Source organism: Balaenoptera acutorostrata, chromosome 6 (assembly GCF_949987535.1).
Source record: "Balaenoptera acutorostrata chromosome 6, mBalAcu1.1, whole genome shotgun sequence".
NCBI classification, from domain to species: domain Eukaryota; kingdom Metazoa; phylum Chordata; class Mammalia; order Artiodactyla; family Balaenopteridae; genus Balaenoptera; species Balaenoptera acutorostrata.
The window spans coordinates 656,796-684,718 of NC_080069.1; the positions used below are offsets into that span (position 1 = coordinate 656,796).

The following is a 27,923-nucleotide window of genomic DNA, read 5'->3' on the forward strand; positions in this document are numbered from 1 at the left end:
ATCGGAAAAGAAGTAAAGCTGTCACTGTTTGCAGATGACACGATACTATACATAGAGAATCCTAAAGACGCTACCAGAAAACTACCAGAGCTAATCAATGAATTTGGCAAAGTAGCAGGATACAAAATTAATGCACAGAAATCTCTTGCATTCCTATACACTAATGATGAAAAATCTGAAAGAGAAAGTAAGGAAACACCCACATTTACCACTGCAACAAAAAGAATAAATACCTAGGAATCAACCTACCTAAGGAGACAAAAGACCTGTATGCAGAAAACTATAAGACACTGATGAGAGAAATTAAAGAGGATACAAACAGATGGAGAGATATACCATGTTCTTGGATTGGAAGAATCAGCACTGTGAAAATGACTCTACTACCCAAAGCAATCTACAGATTCAATGCAATCCATATCAAACTCCAATGGCATTTTTCACAGAACTAGAACAAAAAATTGCACAGTTTGTATGGAAACAGAAAAGACCCCGAATAGCCAAAGCACTCTTGAGAAAGAAAAATGGAGCTGGAGGAATCAGGCTCCCTGACTTCAGACTATACTACAAAGCTACAGTAATCAACACAGTATGGTACTGGCACAAAAACAGAAATATAAAGCAGTGGAACAGGATCGAAAGCCCAGAGATGAACTCATGCACATATGGTCAGCTTATGTTTGATAAAGGATGCAAGCATAAACAATGGAGAAAAGACAGCCTCTTCAATAAGTGGTGCTGGGAAATCTGGACAGCTACGTGTAAAAAGAATGAAATTAGAACACTTACAAACACCATACACAAAAATAAAGTCAAAAAGGATTAAAGACCTAAATGTAAGGCCAGACACTATAAAACTCTTAGAGGAAAATATAGGCAGAACACTCTATGACATAAATCACAGCAAGATCCTTTTTGACCCACCTCCTAGAGAAATGGAAATAAAAACTAAAATAAACAAATGGGACCTAGTGAAACTTAAAAGCTTTTGCGCAGCAAAGGCAACCATAAATAAGACAAAAAGACAATCCTCAGAATGGGAGAAAATATTTGCAAATGAAGCAACTGACAAAGCATTAATCTCCAAAATTTATAAGCAGCTCATGCAGCTCAATATTAAAAAAACAAACAACCCAATCCAAAAATGGGCAGAGGACCTAAATAGACATTTCTCCAAAGAAGATATACAGATTGCCAACAAACACATGAAAGGATGCTCAACATCACTAATCATTAGAGAAATTCAAATCAAAACTACAACGAGGTATCACCTCACACCGATCAGAATGGCCATCATCAAAAAATCTACAAACAATAAATGCTGGAGAGGGTGTGGAGAAAAGGGAACCCTCCTGCACTGTTGGTGGGAACGTAAATTGATACAGCCACTATGGAGAACAGTATGGAGGTTCCTTAAAACACTGAAAATAGAACTACCATAACACCCAGCGATCCCACTACTGGGCATATACCTAAGAAAACCATAATTCAAAAAGAGTCATGTACCACAATGCTCATTGCAGCACTACTTACAATAGCCAGGACATGGAAGCAACCTAAGTGTCCATCGACAGATGAATGGATAAAGATGTGGCACATATATACAGTGGAATATTACTCAGCCATAAATAGAAACGAAATTGAGTTATTTGTAGTCAGGTGGATGGACCTAGAGTCGGTCATACAGAGTGAAGTAAGTCAGAAAGAGCAAAACAAATACCGTATGCTAACACATACATATGGAATCTAAAAATATATATATATATTGTTCTGAAGAACCTAGGGGCAGGACAGGAATAAAGACGCAGATGTAGTGAATGGACTTGAGGACATGGGGAGGGGGAAGGGTAAGCTGGGACAAAGTGAGAGAGTGGCATGGACATATATACACTACCAAATGTAAAATAGATAGCTAGTGGGAAGCAGTCGCATAGCACAGGGAGATCAGCTCGGTGCTTTGTGACCACCTAGAGGGGTGGGATAGCGAGGGTGGGAGGGAGACGCAAGAGGGAGGGGATATGGGGATATATGTATACGTATAGCTGATTCACTTTGTTACAAAGCAGAAACTAACACAACATTGTAAAGCAATTATACTCCATTAAACATGTTTAAAAAAAAAGATGCTAAAGGAGCCAAACACACACACAAAAATTAAAATTATCTTAAATGTTACTTAACAAGTAAAGACCAATATACATGGCATGACTGAACTTTAAAAGTTTTATCTCTAATAACATACTGATAATGGGACTGCAACATGGAATATCAGGTACAGAATGTTTACGACAATAACGGCTTATACTAAATCCACTTCACATCCACTAAGTTGTTTTCCTATCTGCATATCCATTATTCATATTTGTCAGGAAAAAGGCAAAAACAAATTCTCTGCATTAAGGACTCACGATAGTAGTTGTTAAATTACAAGATTCAGACGGCTATAAAAATATGATAAATGTTGACGATGATGCTTATGAAACAGTCTTTGTCTTAAAGGATCACCTGGTCCCAGCATTTCCTCCTTCATCTGTGGCTGTGAAGAACTGAAACCAGCAGCCATGGAGATTTTTTTGAAAGGCATAAACAATATCTCAAATATAAAAATGCCATGTAAACTACAATATATGACCTATAAAAGTTAATTTATATACTGTAACCTGTGTCGGGTTAAATGTACTTCATTACTTTATTACACAGCAAACCAATAAAAATAAAGATTTAAGAACTCTAATCGAAAGAAAGTTTAACTTATAAAATTCTTCAGCAGGAAATTTTATACACACACAGGCACACATGTACATACACATACACACGCTCTACATGGGGTAGACACCTTTATTTAAAAAGGTTAGTATTATTTACCAGTTTCATTTTGACCAAACTAATTTATCACTTACTATGTTACTACTGATCAGTTTTGGCTCCAAATGAAAAAATAGATGTAAAACACACATTTTAGGCAGAATAATTCACAGGAGGCATTGCTGTAGTTTTCTTATATGTAGAAATAAGCATCCAGCTGTTACTATTGAAATAACAGAAATCTACAGAAAGACATTACTTGCTATAATAATTGAGGCTAAAGGAAAAAAAATTCACTTACAGTATAATTATAAAAGTTCAGTATATGTATAGAAGTAAATTTAATTGTGTATTCAATGACTTAACATTCACTGCAAGATATTTTAATAGAGGGAACAAACGTAAAAGTATAAATAAATTTTCATCACCTACCTCTCTTCATATTCCTGCTTGAGCCCATGGTCGTATCTGAAGGACATGGGCAACGTCCTTCACACTTGACTGAGATCTGTTTTCCTAAGATGCATGCCTGGTATTCTAGTTTGCACTGTATAAAAAGAGAAAAAATAGTAATTCAAGTACATTTAGTTATATCAACAGGAAGTCAAGAACATGAGAACAGGGCACCTGCAGTTCTATGACACCTGCTATAAGACAGAGAGGTGAATGGAACAGAGCAGAGCGCGTTACACCTGAATCCGCATCCTGTGATGCCATTCCCAGTGCGGTGTCTGGGCCAGCTTCTGAAACGTTCTCGTCCTCAAGTCCTCATATGAATAATGGGGAAGATAATATCTAATCTAGTGGAATCTAAAAGAGTGATACGAGTGAACTTATTTACAAAACAGAAATAGAGCCACAGACTTAAAAAACAAACTTGTGGTTATCAAAGGGGAAAGGCGGGGGAGGGATAAATTAGGAGTTTGGGATTGACATATCCACACTACTTTATATAAAATAGATAATCAACAAGGACCTACTGTACAGCACAGGGAACTCTACTCAATATTGTGTAATAACCTATGTGGGAACAGAATCTGAAAAAGAATACACATATGTATATACGTATAACTGATAAACTTTGCTGTATACCTGAAACTAACACAACATTGTAAATCAACTACACTTCAGTAAAAAAATCTAATCCACAGAATTTTAAGAATCAAATCGTAGTAGCTACCATGAATCAGGCTCTCAGCAAATGTGAATAAAACCTGAATAAAATTAAAGGCAAACGATCGACATTGTTACGGCACATGAAGACATTTTTTTAGTTTACTTTTCTTTTAATTTTGTTTGTAAACATTGCTCTTTATAGAATTTTAAGCCTGAGTAATTTAAATAATTCTTAATATTTTATAACTGTATATTTGACATGATTTAAAAAACTGCAAACCTACTCCATCATTTAAGAGGCAATAATTATCTTCCGCCTCTAAAAATATAGATCTTGCTAATTCTGAAGTAATGTGATTTCTTTCCTGGCTGTGTCCATAATTTACTCAGTGCAAATGATTTTAAAATTAAATAGGGCAGACTTTCTGGCTCCAATCGACAAATGTACCAGTGACTAATTTAATTCAGCTTCAGCTGATATCAGGAAGCACGGAATATACCCAATGACTAATCAGATTATTCACATATATGTAACATTTTTTTCCTTGCCAAATAACTCTCTAATGGACAGGCAAAATTCTTAACTAGGCCTGTTACAAAAGATAAAAAATTATTACACTTGGAATATATTTGTAGTGGCTTAGTGGGCCTTTTTGGAGGAATAAACTCTTTCAAAGGTATCATTATTTTTCATTATTCAATCTTTCAAGAATCCAAGAAAAATGACCTTGTCATATAAAATCGCAACGAATTTTAAATGTAATTTAAAATGCCCAATAGTAATCAAATGCAGAAATAAATAAAGAGATTATGAGTGTTTTAATAAAAGACAATTTATATGAAACCTTGAGACTTCAAATTTAATATTCTTTACTGTAACTACTTTTAATATTTCAGAAACCTGGATTGGTCATACGATAATGACACAATTTAAGAAAAGTTCAAGAGCAACTGTAAGTGGCGTATGAAGAGACAAAGCCAAAAGTCAATATTAATTACAGCTAATGTGGAATTTTGAAATTTGAAAATGTTAGGTCCTTTCAAAGATGTTATGCCATACTCATTTACATTTTAAGTGTAGTTTATTTTAGCAGTGATTTTTTTAATAAAAAATGAATGTCTGAAAAATACCTGAATAAACAACAAAAATAGCACAATCTTTATAAAAAGTTGATTTAATTTTCATCAAAAATGTTTGACCTCTTAGCTAATTTTCTTGGATATGTTACAATTTAAAAATTTCACAGCTGTCTTTAAAACTTGCATGATATGATGAAGTTGTAGTTTTGTAAAGAATTCTTTATAAAGAATTACTTCGTAAATGAAACCATTTCTCTTTCAGAATGATTCCATGGAACACTTCTTTTCTGTATGCATGTCTGTAAACAGCAACAGAATCAGATGTCTAGCAAATACACCCTATGTGTATAGTTATATGAATCTAGCTTCCTGTCATCAGAAAACCATTAATTTTTTTAACTTATGGATTTTGAAAAAAAAATCGTCATGAAGAATTTTATTCAAAGAATATAAAGATATTAAAAGTACTATTTAAAAATATTTTTTAGCTACACCCACTGATTGCATTTCTAATTAACAATACTCAATTTACTTAATTATCACAAAGCTGAAATATTTATAACAGTGTAAGTGAACTAAAATATCACATAAAGGGCATGCTCATTAGTCTGTAATTACCCCAAAATGCAAATACTGTAGAGAAAGACAAGATTAATGCATTCCTGATTACCTAAGACCTTTAGTCTTGAGAACACTTGAGTTACCAGTGATCCTGAGCAGTCAGCCTGCAGGATGGTTTTTCTAATGTCAAAACTGACAACTCTCAGGGAAAATAAGTTATTTGTTTAAAAACAGGATCAAAGAAGAAGATGTGATCTTTCCACCCGCAGAAAAGGACTCCGGCCAGGAGACCCTGGGATTGGCCACTGGTAAGGTTTGCAAGATGATGTAACCCCCACGGTCAGGGACATGGCTTAGACCAGAGGTTCTCGGCCAGGGGCTAACTCTGCTCCCTGGGGACATCTGGGGACAGTTTTGGTCGTGACCATGGGGCGGGGGGCGGGGGGACACTGCTGCATTACTAGTTAGAGGCCAGAAGCGCTACTGAACACCTCGCAGCACGCTGGTCAGCCCCTCCAGGTTAAAGCGCTACCCGGCCTCGCACGTCAGTAGAGCCGAGGCTGAGGAGTCCGGTTAGGGGTGCTCGTCTCCCAAAAGACACCAGATGGACTAACTAAACTCTCAAGGCCTCATCCACACTTCCTTAGGCTGTTTTTTCTTGAGCGTTCACTAAAGTAACACATACAAAATAAAAAACAATGGTATAAACAAACTACCAGCTACAAGTACTTTATTTCTTTAATTTTTTTTTAGTAAATTTATTTATTTTATTTATTTATGTTTGGCTGTGTTGGGTCTTTGTTGCTGTGCATGGGCTTTTCTCTAGTTGCGGCGAGCAGGGGCTACTCTTTGTTGTGGTGCACAGGCTTCTCATTGCGGTGGCTTCTCTTGTTGCCGAGCATGGGCTCTAGGAGCATGGGCTTCAGTAGTTGCGGCACGTGGGCTTCAGTAGTTGTGGCATGCAGGCTCAGTAGTTATGGCATGCGGGCTCTAGAGCGCAGGCTCAGTAGTTGTGGCACATGGGCTTAGTTGCTCTGCAGCATGTGGGATCTTCCCAGACCAGGGCTTGAACCCGTGTCCCCTGCATTGGCAGGTGGATTCTTAACCACTGCGCCACCAGGGAAGCCCTACAAGTACTTTAATTTCCCAGAAAACCCAGAAAATACAAAGCAGCTAAGACAACAACATACAGTTTATCAACAGCATCGTTCATGAGGCATCCCTGAGTGTGAAGCTCTGGGATTCGATGCATTACTCTTTTGATCATTGAGTAAGACAGGCATACTTTTAAAAATAAATTTTACAAGTCAAACTTAGCTTCTGCATCTGATCAGAAGTATCAATACATGGCTCAAATGGGATTCAAGCACTATTTTATAGTGTTTCTAATGTAGAACAAGTATGTAATTAGCAGTAGGTAAAACAGCAACAATGTTCTATGTGGTATTGTAGTGATAAACACATTTCTTCAAGTGAAAATAAACTGAGGAACACGGAATGCTATGCATCACTTTTTAGCCTCCGTTTTACCTGGGTTGGATGGGCTAACACACCACATCATCTCCCTTTAATACCTTAGAGGCCCAGGATCTCAGACACGCCCTGCGCTTTCACAGGTGGCTTTCCTCACGTCAGCACGGCGCCCCCTTCCCGAGCACAGCCTCCACCTGGGTTTCCTGGTCCCTGCTCTGCGTGGCCCAGCCCAGCCTAAGGCAGCCGAGGAGGGGGTACAACCCCGACCCCTTTCCTTCAGCTGGGATTTACCATCCGCGCGCACACCCTAACTTCTCTTTTTGGAACACCCTACATTTCGTTAAGGAGCAACACCCTGCTGATTCGGGCACCTTACTTCTCTTTCCACTACAGAATGTTCCATCACACACCCTCTCACGGGGACTCAGGTGACCTGTCGCCCTCCCACGTTCGTAACTGGACCTGGGAGGGGGCAGGTCCCCTGGGGGCTCACGGCAGGTGTGGGCACAGACATGAGGGTCCTGCACCCGAGCAGTCCCCGGGGCTCCCTGACAGCCATGTCAGTCCCCTTCTTCCAGACACTTGGCTTGCCCTCCACCAGGCCTCCAGTCAGCATCTAGAGACTGGGCTTCGGAAAGGACCAGCGGAATGTGGGCTGACCGAGGTGAGGTCACAGGAGGGCAGGAAGGATGCTTCAACCCGAGTTCATACATGTACAATCCTTGTTCTGTGCTGTCGACGTGAATAGTAGAATATTGCTGCTCTGGCTGGTGACTCAAGTCACCTGACAAGGAGAACTGCCAGGAGAAAATGAGGCAAGGAGAGCATCCGTAACCCTCACCTCGCCACACACATTCTCTTACACCTAGTATAATCTCTGGACCAGTATGTCTCCAATTCTGACAACAGGAATTAGTATTACAGATGCTCTTTCTTCCAAAATTAAACACCTCACCGCAGAAACCTGCCTTGTTTGGCACACAGAGCTTACCGCATCCCACAGGGCAGCACCAGAACACGCCAAAGAGAAAACAGTGGGCGTGGAGTGCGGACTCAGAACTGGTTTGGGGCTGGTTTTCCTTTGCTGAGTCTTTGTTCCCAGGTGTCCCTGGGGTTCCTACACTGCCTTCAACTCAATTTAATCCAGAGTAATCCTACAATGTCAGGATGCGTAATGTCCCTCACCTCAGGCAAGGCTGCTAGTGTACGCATAAAGAAAACCCGCTTTTCATACACTGAATTATTTAGTGGAGCTGCAAGACCATCTAATCAGGGTCTCCTAGTCCGTGATTTCTGTGCATAAGGCAGAGCTCATGCATGGATTTTCCTCTTTGTTAGGCCATTGTTGCAAACAGTTATTCTAGACTTCAAAATCTGGTAATAAATTGAAAAGATTTTAAGGGTCAAAGGGATGTTTATTTTACCATCATTTCATGCTTATATGTTTCAGTGACTTTTATCATTAAACCAAAATTCGTACTTAAATTCCTCCAGATCAAAATTTCTTTCAAGTATGAATAATAGTTTCAATTAAAATAAGACCTATAAAAACATATTGTTTGATGACTGATACAATACATACATGAAATTAATAAAATTATTTTAAATGATTTGTATTTCCTTTATTTACCTTCATATATATAACATGAATTTTGTAAGATAACAACTCAGAATTTTCCAGAGGTGCAGGAGTGGTTAAAAATACTTAAGAAATGGATGAACACAGAAGGTTGTCACACCAAGCACTCCTAAAAATGAGGATGACATTTGAGGAGACATTATTTTTACAGATATAAATGACAGTGAATTTTTAAAAAAAGAATAGGAGTAAGAAACAAGAGGTGCATTTTAAAAAACATACAAGGAGATGAAAGAATCAGGACAGAAGGTTAAATTTAGGTAACAAGAGAGAAGCCTCTGAAGACCTCAAAGTAGCAGAAGACGCCAACAATTATCCAAACACGGAAACGCTGATGTGTGATAGTTTGTGCACACGTTTCAATGTCTGTGGGGCTTACATACTGAACTCTTCATTTTAACTGTTTTTTAATAAATAGAAAGCATGAGGAAATTCCTTGTTTATCATGCTTAAGAAACACCAAGTGCCTGTTAAAAAGTATGTACTACTCTTAAAAGCTAAGACATGCACCGAAGGGTCAGCTGCCCTATACAGTTTGATACACTGGTAGCAAAGATGCCCTTTGGGATGCACGGAAAGAGAAAGAGGGGAAGTGGGGTGTCATCAGCTTTGACACAAAGATACCAGGACACAAGACTTGTTTTTCCCGCTGTGTCAAGTGTCCCCTCGAGTAAAGGGGAGTGGGTAACTGAGGAGCTAGCGCCTCCAGAACAAGGGTGCCCTCTGTCCACTGACCTCAAGAGGGCACCTGCAACCAAGACCGTGATGGGAGAGAAGATCCTCAGCTTCCCAGGAAGGACGGAGGGCCTGCTATCGGGGTGGACAAAACACGGGATGAAGGATGAGTTACTACAGGGAAGGTGAATGTAAAAAGGACAAACGCTAGAGTCAGGTGAAGCAGAGTGGCATCAAACTAGACGGCCTTTCTGAGGCGGACGGTGCATCCAATATTAAGAATAAACCAGCATCCTGCTGGAACACACACTCACACAGACATACATCTGCGAGCAATTCACATGCATCCTTGTGCACAAAACTACTCAAATGAGTTCACACTCAACCCTCTGATTCCGATCCAACGCCCAGGATCCCTTCAGGCCTATTTTCCGCGTCTGTCAGCACTTCGTTCAACAAGGAGAAACGTGGATCCACTCACATGCTCGACCTACTTTCGTAATTATTCCACAGCTCCGCTCACGGTCCTCTCCTCCGCACGGAAGGTCCCGGAGCGGCCGCACTGGACGCCCAAGCTCTCAGGCACAGGCAGGCACCCCTCCGGGGCCGAGGTACCGGCTCAACCCGCCTCCTCCACCTCGAGCAGTGGGTCCCACGGAGCGCGAGGCCCAGGGAGGGACCTAACTATTCTTCCTGTAGCTCCACCAGTTTCTAAGAGAGGAGCTCTGACATCTCAGCATGTGTCAGAGAGATGCGACAGTTTCTCCCTGTAGAAACTGCTTTATGTATCTGGAGACTAACTATACACACATAAGACTGGAATTCTTCGATTTTCCAGGTGAATTAACATATTAATCATCATGCGGTAATCCTTTTCATCTTCTGCGGCTTTTTTTTTTTTTTTTTTAAGAAATTCACGTTCTTTTATTTATTTATTTATGACTGTGTTGAGTCTTCGTTTCTGTGCGAGGGCTTATCTCCAGTTGCGGCAAGCGGGGGTCACTCTTCATCGTGGTGCGCGGGCCTCTCACTGTCGCGGGCTCTCTCGTTGCGGGGCACAGGCTCCAGACGCGCAGGCTCAGTAGCTGTGGCTCACGGGCCCAGTTGCTCCGCGGCATGTGGGATCTTCCCAGACCAGGGCTCGAACCCGTGTCCCCTGCATTGGCAGGCAGATTCTCAACCACTGCGCCACCAGGGAAGCCCCTTCTGCGGCTTTTATCTGAAGATCTGGTTTGTCCGACTATTCTGCAGTATTGGGAGTCGAGTCCCCAGGGATCTCCTATGTTTCTACACATCGTGGGAGCAGAGGCACGAGTGCCTTTTGCTTTGTGTAATCTCTGAAATTTGTCTGAACATCGAGTGTCCTTGCCGGAGAGAGATGATGTGTCCTCTGCAGAGAAGGCAGATTTGTTTGCTTCTCAGTAAAAACAGAGGTAACTCCCCACAGGGGGCGGAGGGTGGGCGGGCCTGTCTGTAGCCCACGGTCACACGTGGGGTTTCCTCTGTTGTGACACAAACCCCGTGCGTGTGGAGCACCCAACCGGGCCACTCTGCGCGGCCCTTGGGACTCGCGGGGAAAGCAGAATGGACGCCAGCACGAAGGTCGAGCTGCTGGTGTCGTGAGTAACAAGTGACCCAGGAGGCCCGTGTCTTCTGCAGCACGCGTGAAACAGGGTGAAAAGCCCAGGCCCTCACGGTTCTCCAGTTTTTGCGGCAGTGAAGACCCTTTCTGGAGGAGAGAGGACGCCGGGCCCTGACCCCAGGTCAGAAGAGGAGGAGATGCCCGGGGCAGACGCCCTCAGGCCAGTCACAACCAAAGCCGGCGACAGGCTCACCCACTGCCCCCCGGTTCCCGACCCCCGGGCCTGGGCGCAACGCGCGGCACCGAGCGAAGCCGGCCAGGCGGGCTCTGCTCACGGCTCCCGAGCGCCGGGCGGGACGCGGAAGGCCGTTCTGCTGCGCGCGAGGCCGGCTGTCCAGGTCCCGGACGAGGCGGACGGCCTCGCACACGCACCCGCCTCCGGCCCGGCAGGGGCCGTGCAAGCGTGGCCGCGACGCGCGTGCCGGGCCCGCTGCGGAGGGGGCGCTGGGTTGAGCCGAGGGCCCGGGCAGGGCAGGCAAGCCCGCTGCCCTTTCGGGGGCCCCTTCCGGCCCGGCCGGCGCCCACGCCCCGCGCTGCCTGAGCCGGAGCGGCGTGTCCTCGGGGGGAGCGCCCGGGCGCCGCCGCTGAGGCCTCTCGTGCCCCCCTTCCTCGCCGTCTGCCTGCAGCGCCGCCGGCCGCCTGCACTGCCCGGCGTCTTCCGCGTCCACAGGAGGCCCCGTGCGGAGAGCCACGCCTCGCTGTGCACGGCGGGGATGGCTGACCCACTCCGGACAAATTGCAGGGGCCTGTTCACTAAATACGGCTGCTTAAACCACGTGGGTGGATTCGCACGGTCAGCGCCTCCCACGCGGAAGGAACGCCGTTACCCGCTAGGTCGCCACCCCCAAAGCAGCCCCGGCCCCAGACTGCTCCCTTCGGGCCTTGCGGGGAGAAGGACGACGCTCTGCGTGGTCCCTTCATCAGCTCAGCTGACAGGCTGACCGGAAGCCGTCCAGCAAGCTGTGTCCACGCCCCGCTGCACCCCCGATGAACCCTTCTGGGGCCTCGTCTCTCCTGACCCGCTTTCAGGTGACACCGTTGCTACTGCAGTTGCATCAGCTGACTGTGGACGCAGCGCTGAGACATATCTGCGTTACGAGTTTGACGGACTGGACTATCTGTCGTTTGACCTCAGGGCAACTTTTGTCACAAAACCTACTCATTCACAGGCTGACAGGCACAGTGTTGCATGGACAGCCCCTGCCCCTCACCGTCCACAAGCAACCGATCTTGGTAGGCAATGGCTGGTCTCTCCAAAATCCTGCTCAAAAGGGTTTCTGGCTGGACCTGTCTCACCGACTAAGGCAGTGTGGTCACAATTCCACTGCTTCCAGAAAGGGGACGTAACCGCTCAGCTGGCTCCTGGGTGACGGAAGCACGAGAGAGACTATATGGCCTTATTTAAACATTCAGGATCTTTACTTTCTTTCCTAATTGACGTTGCAGGCTGGTCCGACGCTGGACCTCTGCGTGATGGCCTGTCCACAGGGGGACCTTGGGCATTAAACTCAATTCTGGTTCCAGCCCCTGGATTCCCTTGTTGGATGGAGGTGGCCCTGGACATTTGTCCATGCAGGTCACAGGCGGGGATGTAACGGGTCTCTCTAACTTTCACAAAAATGCCCTCTTCCCTCCTGGGCTGGACGCGTATGGATGAAATGTTTATGGGTGAGGTTGAGAGGCTGATAGGAAGAAATGGGACCTCTGAGTTGCTGTCATTGGCAGGGTAATTTTACGGTAAGGCGGGGAGAGCCACAACCCCAACGCCCGGGGAGGGGACGCCTCAGGCCCTGGGAAGTGGCGGAGGGAGAGGAATCACAGATGCTCCGTCTTCCTGAACCATGCCTGTCTCTCCCCCTCAAGGCAGGTGCCCTGGGTGCCCTCCCAGTGCTGCAGACGCCTTAACTTCTGTGTAAACACCTGCCAACATGTCCAGATGCCTTTCCCAGACCCCATTCTTAGCCATCCTCGGAGGTGGATGGATGCCACCAGGACTGTCTTTTGGAAAAACATAGAACACAGGGAAGAGGCTGCTTTCCAGCTTTCACTCCAAAAACAAGGAGCAGAGTCAATTATTCCAACTCAGTTGGGACACCTAAGCTCTCCCAGCCAGGCTGGAGGGCACATGGGATGCCCTGTCACCCTATGTTCCCTGAACAACGTAGGTCCTGCCTGCAGGTCATGGCAGTTTTAACAACACTTTCTTTCCAGGACACCCTGCACATTACTGGTGATGGACACCAGGCATGAACTCACCTCTGTCCTAAAAAAAAGGTGATGTGCTCCCGCTGGGTGGTCTGAGACTGTCACCTGCTTTAGGAAATGCCCCTAGCAGATGGTGTAGCCTTCAGATACCTGAGGAGCTCTCTCCACAGGGAAGGGACCCTCGGGCATTCAGTTCCAGGTGACACACCTGACTCATCCCTACGAGCATCTTGCAGGAAGTTCTCTCCCTAACAGGAGGGATCCAATTAGAAAAGCTGATATAAAAACTGTCACTGATCTTAGGTGAGGTGATCAATGACACCATGTTGCTCCTGGAAGGGATTCACATCAGCTTCATGACTGACCACTGGATGGCATCATTGTCCTAAAAGCCTCCTCGGCCAAGTGAGGTCTACGCAGTCACTAATGCGTCCTGCTGTCCCTGGGTTAAATCCTCAGGCCAAGTGGAGAGACGAAGACGGACACTTGAGGCAAAAGCCACTTGGATTTCTAAGGCAGACCTTGGAGGTTTATGGGGTTTGTGGGGAGGTAGGGCCCAGGGCCCTGGAGAGGGGAGGGGTCAACACTGCAAACAGGCTCATCTCCCCTTCTGCTTGGATCGCCCTGGTGACTGTCAGCCTGCGTTAAATGCTGCCTGAGACAAACTGACCAGGATTGGCCCCTGCACTGTTGATCGTATGGATGCAGTGGTTGATGGAGCGAGGTACTTACAGGAGAAGTCTCTGGCCAAGAAGATAGGGAATGAGGGTGGATATGATAAGAGGCAGTTCTGCTAGGTCACGCATAGTTCTGCATGTCTTCCCGTCAGAGGCACAGACAGTTTGTTCTGTACGAGGATGTTTGTGTAGCAGTCTTGGAAGAGACTTTCTCCTGAAGTATCTGCTTTTAATTATCTTTAGCTTTCAATGTCGTAAGCGTGCTTTTCCACTGTTTTCTGAATTCCATTAATCTTGTTGAGATCATCTTTGTTGGTGTAATGGTATAATATTTTTGGCAAGTAATAAGGCTTTTTAATCTGGCTGGATTTTATTTTGATAATCAATAATTTCTTCTTACTTTTCTTACCTGGCACATTGTACTTCTTGTATTTGTAGAGTCATGCCTTTCAACATTTCTGGAAAAAATTTCAATATCTCTTTTAACATTTTCTCCACCTTATTATTTCTGGCTTCTCTTTCTGTATCTCAGATTAAATTTACTTATCCCTTCTCATTCTGGTCTCTATCCCCTATTACCCTTTTTGGATAATTTTTCTGAAATATTTTCTGAAATAGTCATTTTTCTGAAATATATAAATACACAAATATATACAAATAGACATTATGTTTATATACTTAACTTATTATTTTTGTTACATATATTTTCTGTTTTATATATGTATATTATCACATGCATATGCATATATAGTAGTTCATTAATTCTCTTCATCTAATGTCTAATCCATCTGTTTAATTTTTAATCATATTTTTAATTGAATAGGTCATATTTGGTTATTTTGCAAATCTAATATTTTCAGAAATTATGTTGGTCTTCCTGTATCTTTCAATACCACTTTAAGTCTGTAAACATTTTACACATTAAAAACGTTTCATATAGTGGTTGTATGTTCTGTTTTACCTAATTATTTATCTGATAATTTTGATATTTAACTGTTGAAACCTGTCTGGTTTTGTTCTTACATTGTTCCCTCCTACCTGTTGGCTTTTGTCATTTAGTTTGTTGGTTTATTTATATTAGTGTGTTTCTTCTACTTATAAGATTTATTGGTATGTGAGCAAAGAGTTGGCAGAATACCATCTGGAGAATCCTTAGGAGTCTGGATTCCTGGTACTTTTCTACAGAGAGAACTTCTGTTGGGATTTTCAACTGTTAGGGGTACTGAGTACACAGAATCCCTTAAATTTTATTTATCATCCTGGGGCTTCCCCGACCTCTGCTCTGAGGTGGTGAAATCCAAAACCCCAGGTCTGTGAGAGAACAGGTTCAAAGGTATAAATATTGTACCGCAATAATGGTATTATTACCCAATAATGGTATTATTTCTTTTTTGCCCCCCAGTTTCTATATTAGAGTTTAATTAACTCCTAGTTTCAGCTGGCTTTTGTTTAATTGGCTTGTTTCAGAAGCCATAGCATCCTTAACCTGTTGTCTGTTCACAGAACTGGACCAATTTCCTTGGTGGAGAGCATTGAGGTGGAGCGAGATAACAGACATTGAAACACACAGTGATCACAGAGAGATGGCAGGAAATCTATAATTTGCCCATGCATTCACTGGAAGGGTATGACAGCCACACACTACTGTGTTTATTCCATAATTTACATGATTATAAATCTACACACATATAAGTAGATACTATACAGGACATACTTGACTTTTCTTTGCCTAGAAAAATAATTTCTCACTGTATTAACACCACATTCCTATAATAACGTTATCCACATTGCTATTAATTAATGATTAATATGCATAAATACATACCATACTACATTACACTGATTTATTACAAACTATTATTTCATATCTTTCGTACTTTTATTTGTAGCCACATTACTAGCCTTGCTGTTTACCAGCCCTGTGACCTTATGAATATATTTAATACCTTTGTGCTTCAGATTCCTTATCTTTAAAATATTAGTGAGTGTTTTTTGTGTCTCCTACTGTTGTCTGAGGAATAATTCATATGTAAATTATCACATTACATTAATGAATAAATGCATTAATATAGTAACTCAGAGCAGCGATCAACACACACTAGGCAGGCACTAAGTATCAGCTTTCTGAGAATCTTTTCTCTGCTGGCACGAGTTGTGATTTAGCCAAAAGAGATGCAGACACAGCTTTTCCAAAGGTGCTGCCAGCACGCTGGTCCTGAACTTGCTAGAAACTCGTGGGATATCTCAGTGGGAACGCCTTCTACCAGCAAGGTAAGAATACCTCAGTCACCTTCACACGTGGATGCCTCTTTATATTGCTATAACCTGAGTTTTTAAAGAGCTGGAATATACATGGCTTCTCTAAATCTCTCCTATTGCCCATCATGATTCTTGCTTCTTGATAATGTGACGAATAGTTGAGGTTACAGAGGACATCACTAGGGTAAAACCCAGGCCTGATAAGTGCATCAATCAGGAGCTCGCTGGCCTGTCCACGCCCAGAACAGCACAGTGGCCACCGTGTGCCTTAAGCTGACCTCGATCCTGGCATCGTTACTTTCTAGCTTCATGGCCGCTCTGCGTCTCCTTTCCCTTATCTAACGATTGTGGACCACTACAGAATCTGTCTTCTAGGGTTGTTTTAAATACTAGCTTAGCACACAAAATACTTAGACCATTACTTGACAGCGTTGCTCAATTATTTTAGCAATTCCTGCCTATATGACTTTCACAGCGACAGCTACTACATGCCAACGACTACGGTTATTACACTTCCCTTAGAGAATATGTATATTCAAGCGTGCTCTACATATGTAAAGATTTTTAGAGAACGGTCTCCTTAGAAATGCAAATCCTGTGGAATATTTACAAAATACAAGTTCCTTTCATCGAAAAGGCAAAAATTATATTACCTAAGAAAGCACGGAGACTCCACCAGTGAACATATGCATTGTTCTCCCATTTTTAATAGATAGTAACACAAAATATAGACACTGACCCTGCATGTTCTATTCTATGAGGGCTGCAGAGAACCTGATTAGCATATACAAAACCTGTATGTAACTTCATACCTAATGGTAAAATACTGAAAACTTTCTCCTAAATTTGGATTAAGGCAAAGAGGTACATTGAACATTGTACTGAAAGGCTTAACCAGAACAATAAGGCAAGAAAAAGAAAAAAATGCATAAAAAGGAAAGGAAGAAATAAATCTGTGTCTATTCAAAGAGGATGATTATATGTGTAGAAAATCCTGAGACAGCCACAACAAAACACTGCTAGAAATAAGTGAATTTAGCAAGGTGTCTATAAACAGAGTCAGTATAGAAAGATTAGTTATATGACAATATACTAGCAAATAAACGTCACAACTAAATTTACAGTAGCATTAATAAAAATAAGTTAGCAATACATTTAACAAAAAATATTACAGGTCCCTATACCAAAAACTACAAAATTTTTATTAACTTTAACAAAATGAAGAGATATACCTAGTGTGTGGATTTGAAGATTGTTATCTGTCTCCTCAAATTTATCTACAGACTTGACAAAATCTTAATGATTATTCAAGCTGGTTTTTTGTAGAAATTGACAGACCGATTCTAAAGTTCATATGGAAATGCAAAGGGCAAGTGCCGAAGCAGCACTGAAAAGGTGGAATCAAGTCAGACTTGCAGCACTTGAATTCAAAACTTAACATAAAGATGCGGCAAACAGGTGGTGCAGCACATCCTAGGGGCAGATACCCTGAGACAAAACAGACACAGAAACAGACTCACACTTTCAGGACCACTTCACTTTTGACAAAGAAACCTAGGCAATCTGATGGGGCAAGAACAACAAATGGATGTTCCAACAACTGGCCACACTGAAGAAGTGATATTCACCCCCTGCCTCTTACCAAACACAAAGACCAATCACCACGTACACACAAACCTAAGAGTTAAAACTTTCAGTCTCCTAAGAAGACACAGAAGATTGTCTTCTACAAGAAGTTATAACCATAGAAAACTGATGATTTAGGCTTCTGTATCATGCAAAAATCTCTAAAAATACAATTCTGAAAAATGGCTCTGAAACCACAGGCTTCAAACCAGTGAGAAACAAGCAACTATAAACTTAAAGGGCATATACTGCCATCTTTACTTAGTGATTCAAATAAAAATAGTCATCACATTTATTATGTGTAGTAACTAGAAAAATAGGAAGGGCACTTAATTTTTTAAAAAGTCTTTCTGCTCCAAATACCTATTTAAAAAAAAAAAAAGTGGGGACTTCCCTGGCGATGCAATGGTTAAGAATCCGCCTGCCAATGCAGGGGACATGGGTTTGAGCCCTGGTCTGGGAAGATCCCACATGCCATAGAGCGACTAAGCCCATGTGCCACAACTACTGAGCCTGCGCTCTAGAGCCCACGAGCCACAACTACTGAGCCCGCGCACCACAACTACTGAAGCCTGTGCGCCTAGAGCCCATGCTCCACAATGACAGAAGCCACCGCAATGAGAAGCCCACACACCACAATGAAGAGTAGCCCCCCTCGCCGCAACTAGAGAAAGCCCACGCACAGCAACGAAGACATTAACACCGCCAAAAAAAAAAAGCAAAAGCAAAAATGGTTTCGATTTAGACAATGGACACTGGACTTCGCTGAGACATTGGGCAAATTACTTCACTTCTGTGCATCAGTGCATCTATAAAAGGGACAACCATGAGTTAATATACCCAAAGCGTTTACAGTATCTGCCCCCAAAAAGAGCTAAATAAATGCTTGATCAGTGTAGACACACGTATCTATAGGAGATTATGAAGTTCAATGTAGTGAAAAGGTCATGGGTCACCACCCTGCAAGATCAATGCACAGGTTACAGCAGATGTCAGACGAGAGGCAGGCACAGGGCTGGTCCCCATAGCCCAGCCCTGGCATCCGCCCTGGGAGGCACTGGCCCGAGCACTGGGAAGGCCCTCAGAACTCAGTGTCCAGCTGTCACAGCAGCGTGGCCGAACCTCCGTGCCCTGGGGCAAGGCACCCAGGTCCTCACTACGCCTCTGTCCAAAGGCGCTATGGTCACTGCACAGTCTAGGACCATCGGGGATTTGAGAACAAAAAGAAGCAGAAGATGATAACGGACTCATAACACTGCCCACTGCTTCATTTCCACCTAATAAGGAAAGAGCTTTGGAATAATCACTGAATTTGGCATTTTCTGAGTTGCCGGTAAATGTGGTCAGTCTTGCTGAAGCCGTGGCCAAGAGCATCCAGTGTGTCATGGAGCAACTGGCAAGGCAGAGTGCGAAACAAGCAGTAAAGACCATGGGTCAAAACGTAGATTCAGATTTTACTGATGGTCGCTACTTCAAAGATAAGTGTGTGACAACATATACGTTTGCCAACTTTTCATTTTCCTAAGGAACTACATTAAACATAACTGAAGAAATTAATAAAATTACAAAACCTCTATAATATCTGTGGAGTTTGGTGAAAGACCATTTTAACAAAGTTACTCACACAAAAGTAAGATTACAATTTCAAAAATAAATCAGGGCTTCCCTGGTGGCGCAGTGGCTGAGAATCTGCCTGCCAATGCAGGGGACACGGGTTCGAGCCCTGGTCTGGGAAGATCCCACATGCCGCGGAGCAACTAGGCCCGTGAGCCACAACTACTGAGCCTGCGCGTCTGGAGCCTGTGCTCCGCAACAGGAGAGGCCGCGATAGTGAAGAGGCCCGCGCACCGCGATGAAGAGTGGCCCCCGCTTGCCACAACTAGAGAAAGCCCTCGCACAGAAACGAAGACCCAACACAGCCATAAATAAAATAAATAAATAAATATATAAATAAATAAAACTCATTTCAAAAAAAAAAATAAATAAATAAATCAATATATCAATGTAGAAACTAGTGAACACTGTCCTAAACTCATTCAATATATATAACTCAAGACTCTTGAACAGGCCAGGAAAGCAAGCCTACGTCTTTGTTAAGGCTACAGAGAAGCATAAAATAATCCATGAAGCAAAGTCCTGGGGAAGGAGATGCAGGTGTCTGGTGTACCGAGAGACTGAAGCCTTAACCCTCAAAAATACAGCGTCCCAAGCCAGGAGCCAAAAGCCAAGCCAAGTTGAAAAGCAGTTCAAAGAGAAACAGTGCACATCTATTTCTGATTGTCGATCTTTCAAAATAAAATTATCTCAGCTCAAAGTGTTCAGGGGAAGGCAGGCAGGACAGGTAAATACCAAACGCTAATAGGAGAACGTCGAACATTAAAACGGAATTTTCTCAAATTACAATGAAGAGCAAGTGCTTCCACTTCGGTGCTAATGTTACTGTTCTATTTTATTAAAAACAAGAACAACAACTGTTATATCTAAGAATTCAAAGGCAATAGATTGAAGGGATGCAACAGTGGTTCTCAACCATGCCTACACATAAAGATCACTTAGGGAGCTTTTAAAATTTAGATTCCCAGGGCCTCGTCCCAAGCCAATTTAAGTAGCATCTCTGCAGCTGGTGTCGGGAACTGCAGAATAAGATGGATAAGCTTTCTATTTACTTGCCTTTCCTCAACACACACACACACACGCATGCACACACACGCAGTTTCCTATACTGACCTTTATTGCAATAGTTCAGCTCCCAAGCACTGCATGACTAAAAATGAGAGAAAAGCATCAAAAACCACCCAGCACGTTGTGCCTGGGGACTTTATGTTACAGACACCCGGCTGAGCTCTAGAACATCAGTATTATTTGCTGACTTCTGCTCAGCAGATGTAGCGTACAATTTACACAAGTCAGACACAAACATGCCCTAGTTCTAACATAGATGCTACATTGGAGAACAATTCCTGGTTTCACTGAGGCCGGGCAATACAATGCAAATAGACTTTGCCTGAAGGAAGAAACAGAGACCTTCATCTTTTGTGTCAATTTCAGGAATGACTACCTCTCAAACAGCCTTGAACAGACTTATATTTCGATTTTTCTACTACTGCTGAATTCGGAAGAATTCAGAAAACATGGGTTCTTCTGAAAAGAATGATTAAGTAGGCTTCTAAAACAGTCCATCGCTTTTCTTAACATGAAAAAAATTAGATAACATTACATAAACACTTTTTATGAAAATCACGAGTCCCAATATTTCTCCAAGTAAATCTATTTTTTCAGTTATTCATCTGTGCCTTTGTCTTTTCTGCAAACATTTTAAAAACACTCCTCTGAGGACTGCTAGACAAGCTGACACATTCAGAGCTTGAAGGCTAATAAAATAATTATTCAAAATCGGTTCCTTTGTGTAATGAGGGGCACTTTCCAAGATTAAATCCTCGTTATGACCTTTGACTAAAGTTTCCTTTGGAGACCTTCTCATAACTGTCTTTCTCACCTCAGCCCCAGCTGCTGGACCTACTGTGCTTTGTAACGACCTCTCCTCCAATTATGTTGTACGGCGGAATATAATTTATAACTTCATCTCGATAAATTGAGCTGAAGGTAATGAGAAAATATTGTGGGTCTAAAATAGAACATATAGGAATATTGTTTGTAGTAGTAAAACAAAACCGAACCGAACTGAAAACCCTGTACATCAATGCAGGGTGTCCAGAATACAGAGGGATGGTAAGAAGACCCGGATGTAGGGTCCCTCACTCTAGACCAGACGGCCTGGCTCTGGCCAGTCTTCATCACATCAGGATCACTCAGCTCCAAGGAAAGAGCTTCCTGGATTGCACGGAGCTTGGGATTTGGAGCTCTACCTTTACTCTGAGCGCAAATGCCCACCAGCCCCCAAAAGCTGTTTAAATCTGCCCTGTCAGGGTTTGCTTGGTCTACTGACAAAGCTGAGTGAGGCAAGAGCCAGAAGAAAGGTCCCACGACTCCTGCACCTGCCTTATTTATTATCTTGCTCATATGACAAGATAAGCTTCTCCAGAAGGCACTGGCCTCTGCAGTCTTTGTTCTCGATGCCTAAATAGCCTAGGGCAATGCCTGTCTCACAGAAAAAAGGTTGAGGCCTTAATTTGAATTTAAATCCCATGAATTTCTAAAAAGTGTTAGTAAGAAGAGTTTGGTCTGGGTTCCTCCTGGGCTGAGATCACTATATAGTTTGCATTATATTATACAGTTCAGCCTGCCGTCAGCGCAGACACTTAAGACTAGAATTGGTGATCAAAAGTGGAAAAATCACCAACTTAAATGAGAATCAACAGAAATGAAGATTGAAGTTTGGGGTGACTAAAAACTCATTCATTTGAACCATGTTCTTTTTATGTCTTTCTATACAAACAAGGCACGTATTGAAAGTGAGACATATCCAAATAAATGTTAAATTAATAATTCAAGGATGGATTATTTAGAATCGTTTTATTGACAATATCAGTGAGGGCGTAGGATTGTAAGCTGGGGCCTCACAACAGTGGGAAACCCCGAGGAACTGTGAATCCACGTGAATTAGTCTACTTATGGCAGGAGTATTTAGTCCTGAGTGGGAGACTGTGTTTCTCTAAAATCATCAAACAAAGCCTCCCACGTGGTCTCAACAGGTGGAAACCTCTTGTGATCGTACCTCTGTGCCTTGTGAGAGTTCACTGTCAGAGACTGGATCATGTCAAGAGGGTCCTAGAGAGGCAGACGGTGGTCTAACGCTGGCCCTCTCCAGGGAGGACGACCCCCTCGCCGGTGCTAACACACCAGGGCCCACAGCAGGTACATTCCTGAGGCTGAGAAAGACACAGCGCTCCCCCAGGGGGATGCTGGGAATGACCTCAGTCTCTCTCTTGACTCAACCTGTTCAACCATCCATGTTCAACAGGTCAACTTAGGAGTCAAATCTGCTTTCCAAGGAACTCCAGCTACCACTTTGAATACTAGAATCTGCATCCTTTGTTGTGATTTAATAAATCAGCATAATGGGTTCCACATCGAGAGCTGTGGGGTGTGAGAATATGAGGTGGGTTCCTTCTCCCTTGCACTGACAGCAGGAATTTCAGCTTGCAAAGCAGAGGGTCCCCGAGATCGAGGTAGTGTTGAGAGGATGGGTGACACACTCCTTCCTCCTAGCAATATCTCCACCTCCACATACACCCTGAAAACTTCAGCAAACAGGCACATGGTAGCCTCACCCAGTAAGCACTATGCACATATCTACTGACTGTATTAAGTTTCCTTGTCCTTGTAGCCCTCTTGTCAATTGTAAACTGCCGGTGCAAGTTGTAGGGAAATATTTTCTGAGACAAAGTATGGTTCATAAAGTGGTACGCACCAAACACAGTGTTCTGATAGCCAAAAACTTCTGGAATATACTTTGCTTTAAGCAAAAGGTTACTTTATAGTAACCTTTAAGCAAAAGTAACTTTATAGTAACTTTAAGCAAAAAGTTACTTTATAGACTTCATAGTTTCTAGAAGAAATGTTGATCTGTTTAATTACAGGGTAAAGTCCCACTGGGGACACTACATAATGTGCTATCTTACCTTCTCAAAATACATTTTAGAAAAATCTAAATTCATAAATGTGACCCTGAAGTTTCAGGTAAGAGGTCATGAGCTGTATTCCTCCCTGTCACATAATCTAAGAAAACTCATCGATGTCTGATTACGTGACGTTCTTAAAACCTCCTAAATATTTGAGCGATATGGGGCATCAAATGAGGTGCAGATTAATGTAGCTAGAGACACTGAATCAGAGAAGACATCAAATCCGGGCTTCGGTGTCAGCTAAATATGTGAAATGTGCTATTTCTTTCTGAGCCTTGTTTTTCTCCTTTGCTGTAAGGAATTTTGGGGGGCTTAAATGAGATAATATAGGAAATAAAACAGCAATGATACTGACAGATTTTAGCTGGGACAGCTGTTATAACTGTTAACATTATTATATACATGGCAACGCTTCTGCCCTCTCTCAGAGTAGCAAGAAAGGAAACGCTGGTTTTAATATCTGAGGGTTCAGAGTGGTCACAGAATCAATATGTCAAACTTTAAAAATTCTGTATAGGAGAAACAAATGTACAAATGTTTGAATCATATTCCCAACTAGTGATATTATTCACATTATTTTAAAAGATATTTTAAAAGATTTTAAAAGATTGGAGAACTAACAGTTTTGATCACTTTCTAATGACTGTGTACACACATATATGAATACGGATATGTTTTATACTAAATGACTATCGTTGTCTTACCTGAGCAGAGTAGGTATGTCCATCTGAACCACAGACGGGGCTGGTAGAGACCCCCAGGCACTGCTGGCAGGTGGATGTCCGGGGACCCCTCCACTGCTTCTGCCCAACTCCTGCATCTTTCATACTGTTGAAAAAATAAAACAAGCATACTTAGTGCATTTATTTATAAAATAAATTTACATTAGCATCATGCCTTTTCTCCACTGCCATTCCAACTCTTCAAGATAAATTAGAATCAGTAAACTGTATCCTCGTTTTCAATGTATTAATCCATAGTGTTCTTCATAAACTTTTGTTTCATAATCAAGGTTTTCCTATAATAAAATAAGAATATATTCCTTAAGGGGGCTTCCCTGGTGGCGCAGTGGTTGAGGATCTGCCTGCCAATGCAGGGGACAAGGGTTCGAGCCCTGGTCTGGGAAGATCCCACATGCTGTGGAGCAACTAGGCCCGTGAGCCACAACTACTGAGCCTGCGCGTCTGGAGCCTGTGCTCCGCAACAAGAGAGGCCGCGATAGTGAGAGGCCCACGCACCGTGATGAAGAGTGGCCCCCGCTTGCCGCAACTAGAGAAAGCCCTCGCACAGAAATGAAGACCCAACACAGCCATAAATAAATAAATAAATAAATAAAAGAAACCATGTTCTCATGTGAAAAATTTAAAAAAAAAAGAATATATTCCTTAAAAAGATTCCTCTGGTTACATATAGACTACAGTTACACTTCATCATATGGATTCTCCGGTTTTAATTTGTGGTTGTGAAATGTGTTTTTAACAGCCCCCCAAACAACTCACATGTCTGGAACCTTCCCAAGGGCAACCCTAGAATTCTACTACAAATAGTATTAGAAAGCAGACATCTAATTCACCAGGCGTCCCAGAGGTGCATGAAAATAAGAGCAGCTTACTTTTAGAGAAAATAGCAATAACAAACACTTTTCCAGCAAAGACCAGTATTTAGAGAGCCCAATTAGCAGGTTCCGTGAGAGCCAATCCTCTCTTTCTTGTGTGGAAAGAACTCAAAATACATCCATCCGGCTTTGATCTGGAATAAAGTGGGAAAACCCATTCTCTTCCGCTACCTACTCCTAAATTATCCGTTTCTCCACTTTGATTAAACTGCTTGTGCTTGGCCTATTTGTGTGAACAGTTCACACAGAAAGGGGCAAAGGCCTTAAAAGTAGGAATAAAAACAACAGGGAATCTCTACACAAGCATTTCCTAGTTAGAAGTCCTCCAGTAAATCAGCACTCGGTCTTGTTCATTAAAACGGCTCATGGAGAGTAATTTGATGTCTCTATCAAGATGAGAAATGAGGTTTTACTGGAAACATTTGCTGCCTTTTGGCTTTTCTTTTCATGAATAAGTCAAATCTACAAAAAAGGAACCCCAAAAGACAACTAAGAAGTGTAGGGTTAATCCTCATTATAGGGAAAGAAGTTTGGACTAATGTAGTTTAAATTGTGATAACATTTGGGTGGGCTTTGGGAAAAGGTTTATCACCTTCTCTTACCCCCTCATCCCTCTCCCCCAGCCACTTCCCCCTCAAAAAGAAGCCTATGATAGCTCCAAACACATTTTCTTCATTTAAATTTTGTAAATTCTGCCAAATGACCACTTTAAAATCTTGTCTGGCCACAGATGTCACCTCGTAAGAGACACAAAAGGGAAAATAACCATGCTGCTATTACTGATTAAAAGATTGGCACAAAATCCTAATGGGAATCAAAACAATGACTGGAAAACCAGGGACATTATTCTACACCACCTCCAGACTCATAAGTCACAGAGACGTAGCAGAGAGAAACAAGAAACATAAAATAGTATGTTTGCCTTGTTCTTTCACTGTGTGCAATCAAAACAAGGCACGAAATTATGAAATTATTTGCTCTTCAGTTACATTAGGAGAAATCATTACCAAGCACAGGCTTCTAATCAATAAAAAGTATTTTATTAGAACAGGATGTCTTTATTGCTGTTGCTTTGGGATATGCACCTGTCTATACACTATGACATATATATGTCAACACTATGACTCCTTGTAATCACCTCATTCCCTTTTCCTAACTTTAAAACTCCACTGAAACACAGAAACTAAGATTGTGACATTACTTTCTTGTATAAACATTTTCTGATACATGATGAAGTCTTTTATATATAATTCAAACAGTAATTATATCTAGAAGTGAAATCTTTTTGAAAATTGGAAGATTTACTAGAAATTATTAAAATTCAAATGACTTCTTAAACAGTGACTTTACAACTTACCTGTAAAATAAGTTTTGGGGTAAAAAGTTTTAGTTATCATTATTCCCTTCAAAGTCAACACTGCTGAAGCCTAAACTCTTTCAGATTCCTGAAGTATATCAATAGAGATGGTATTTTTTATGTAGATTTCATCCTGCTCAGGATTTGCTTAAGTATCATCAACATTGGAAGCATCATAATATTGCTTATATTTGCATCACCATTTTGCTTGAGGTGATGACAAATTATACTATTCTGTAAACCAGCAGAATATTTACTTATGTTTAGTTTAAAATAAATACAACATTAGATGACGATAAATTCAACAGAATTCATGTTTTAATATATTATTCATGCCATACACATGGAGAACAGTGAGTCATGAACTTTTCACTATACTCAGTAAATCCAAAGGAAGCACTTAGCATTTTATCATCAGAACACAGTCTTTCTAGAAAGGACAAATTGGTCTACAAAATTAGAGGCTAAATTTGAAATCCAATATTCTAAATATCATAGATTTTATGTGTTCTTAAATCATCTCTGACCTGAAGAAAATGGTTTATGACATTTTCTGTAGAAAGACAAATTACATTCAAGCACATACAGGGCGGTATAGAAGATGGTTTATCCAGGCATATATTCATCTTGGAATTAGGGTATGAATACAAATGAATTTCTAAGACTGTTATTTGAATAAAAAAGTACTTCTACAACTCCATAAATCAATTAACCATAGACTAAGAAGAATCGCTAGATATAGACAAATAGGACATGTACATCCTTCATTTCAAAAATCAAAACGTCTACGATTGTGAAAATAAGGTTGTTTCATGTGAAAACAAAATGATCAACCTCACAGCAGGTACTGAGGGGCAAATAAACTGTATTGTTAACAGGACTCGAGGAATTCTAGTAACTCTGACCATTTGTCAGAACAGCCCAAACAGGCCGGTGTGTGTGGTGGGGTGGGCGGCACACCTGGACCACCCTCGGGGTCCCCTCAGCACCCTGAGGGTTCCACCTGTCCGGGTACATGTGGTACCTCCACTCAAGTCTCTTCACCAAGGAAGAGAGCTTTTCATTCCAGAGTCTCTTTTATCAGACTTATCCTGTGATTCAGAATTTGTTTGCTTTAGCATCAGGAATGTTTCTCAGAATTAGTGTTAATCAAAATCTTGTCTGTTAAAATATTTGTTTGTTCTTAGGAAAATTAGTGTAGTTTATGAGCTATAAACACATTTCTAAGATTTAATTAAATATCTATGCATTATGTGTAATATGTAAACATTTTTCAGATTGCTTTTTAATTATATTTTCAAGGCCCTATTTAAAGAAGAGCAAAATGTGTTTACATGAGAGATAAAATCCTGGCAGTGAGTGTACAGACCAAGATGGGCAAAGTCAAGTGCTTGGGAAAAGGTGGAGCTGGCTGAGGCTATCAGAATGGATGCCTGGCATCTGGGACAGGTGAATGACAGGTAAGAAGTTAGACTTGGCAATCTGCTCTCGGACCCGGCCCCCCTCCACCAGCAGGCCAGCAGCCACCTCACAGAACAGGGCCTGGCAGCCAACCAGGCTGGGGACCAGCCCTGCTTATCAGCCGGCCCAGTGTAGTCAGCTCCCCCTCAA

General features: G+C 42.1%; 1 protein-coding gene across 3 annotated transcripts in view; it reads right to left on the bottom strand.

The window, feature by feature from the left end:
* Positions 1 to 27,923, bottom strand: part of SPOCK3 (SPARC (osteonectin), cwcv and kazal like domains proteoglycan 3) — a 447,340-nt gene that overhangs the window by 146,670 nt on the left and 272,747 nt on the right. For all 3 annotated transcript variants that reach the window (XM_057549436.1, XM_057549435.1, XM_057549437.1), the window contains 2 exons: positions 24,045 to 24,168; positions 3,235 to 3,349 (listed from right to left, as the gene is read on the bottom strand). In XM_057549436.1, the coding sequence (XP_057405419.1) occupies positions 3,235 to 3,349; positions 24,045 to 24,168 (239 nt within the window). The remainder of the gene's footprint in view (positions 1 to 3,234; positions 3,350 to 24,044; positions 24,169 to 27,923) is intronic.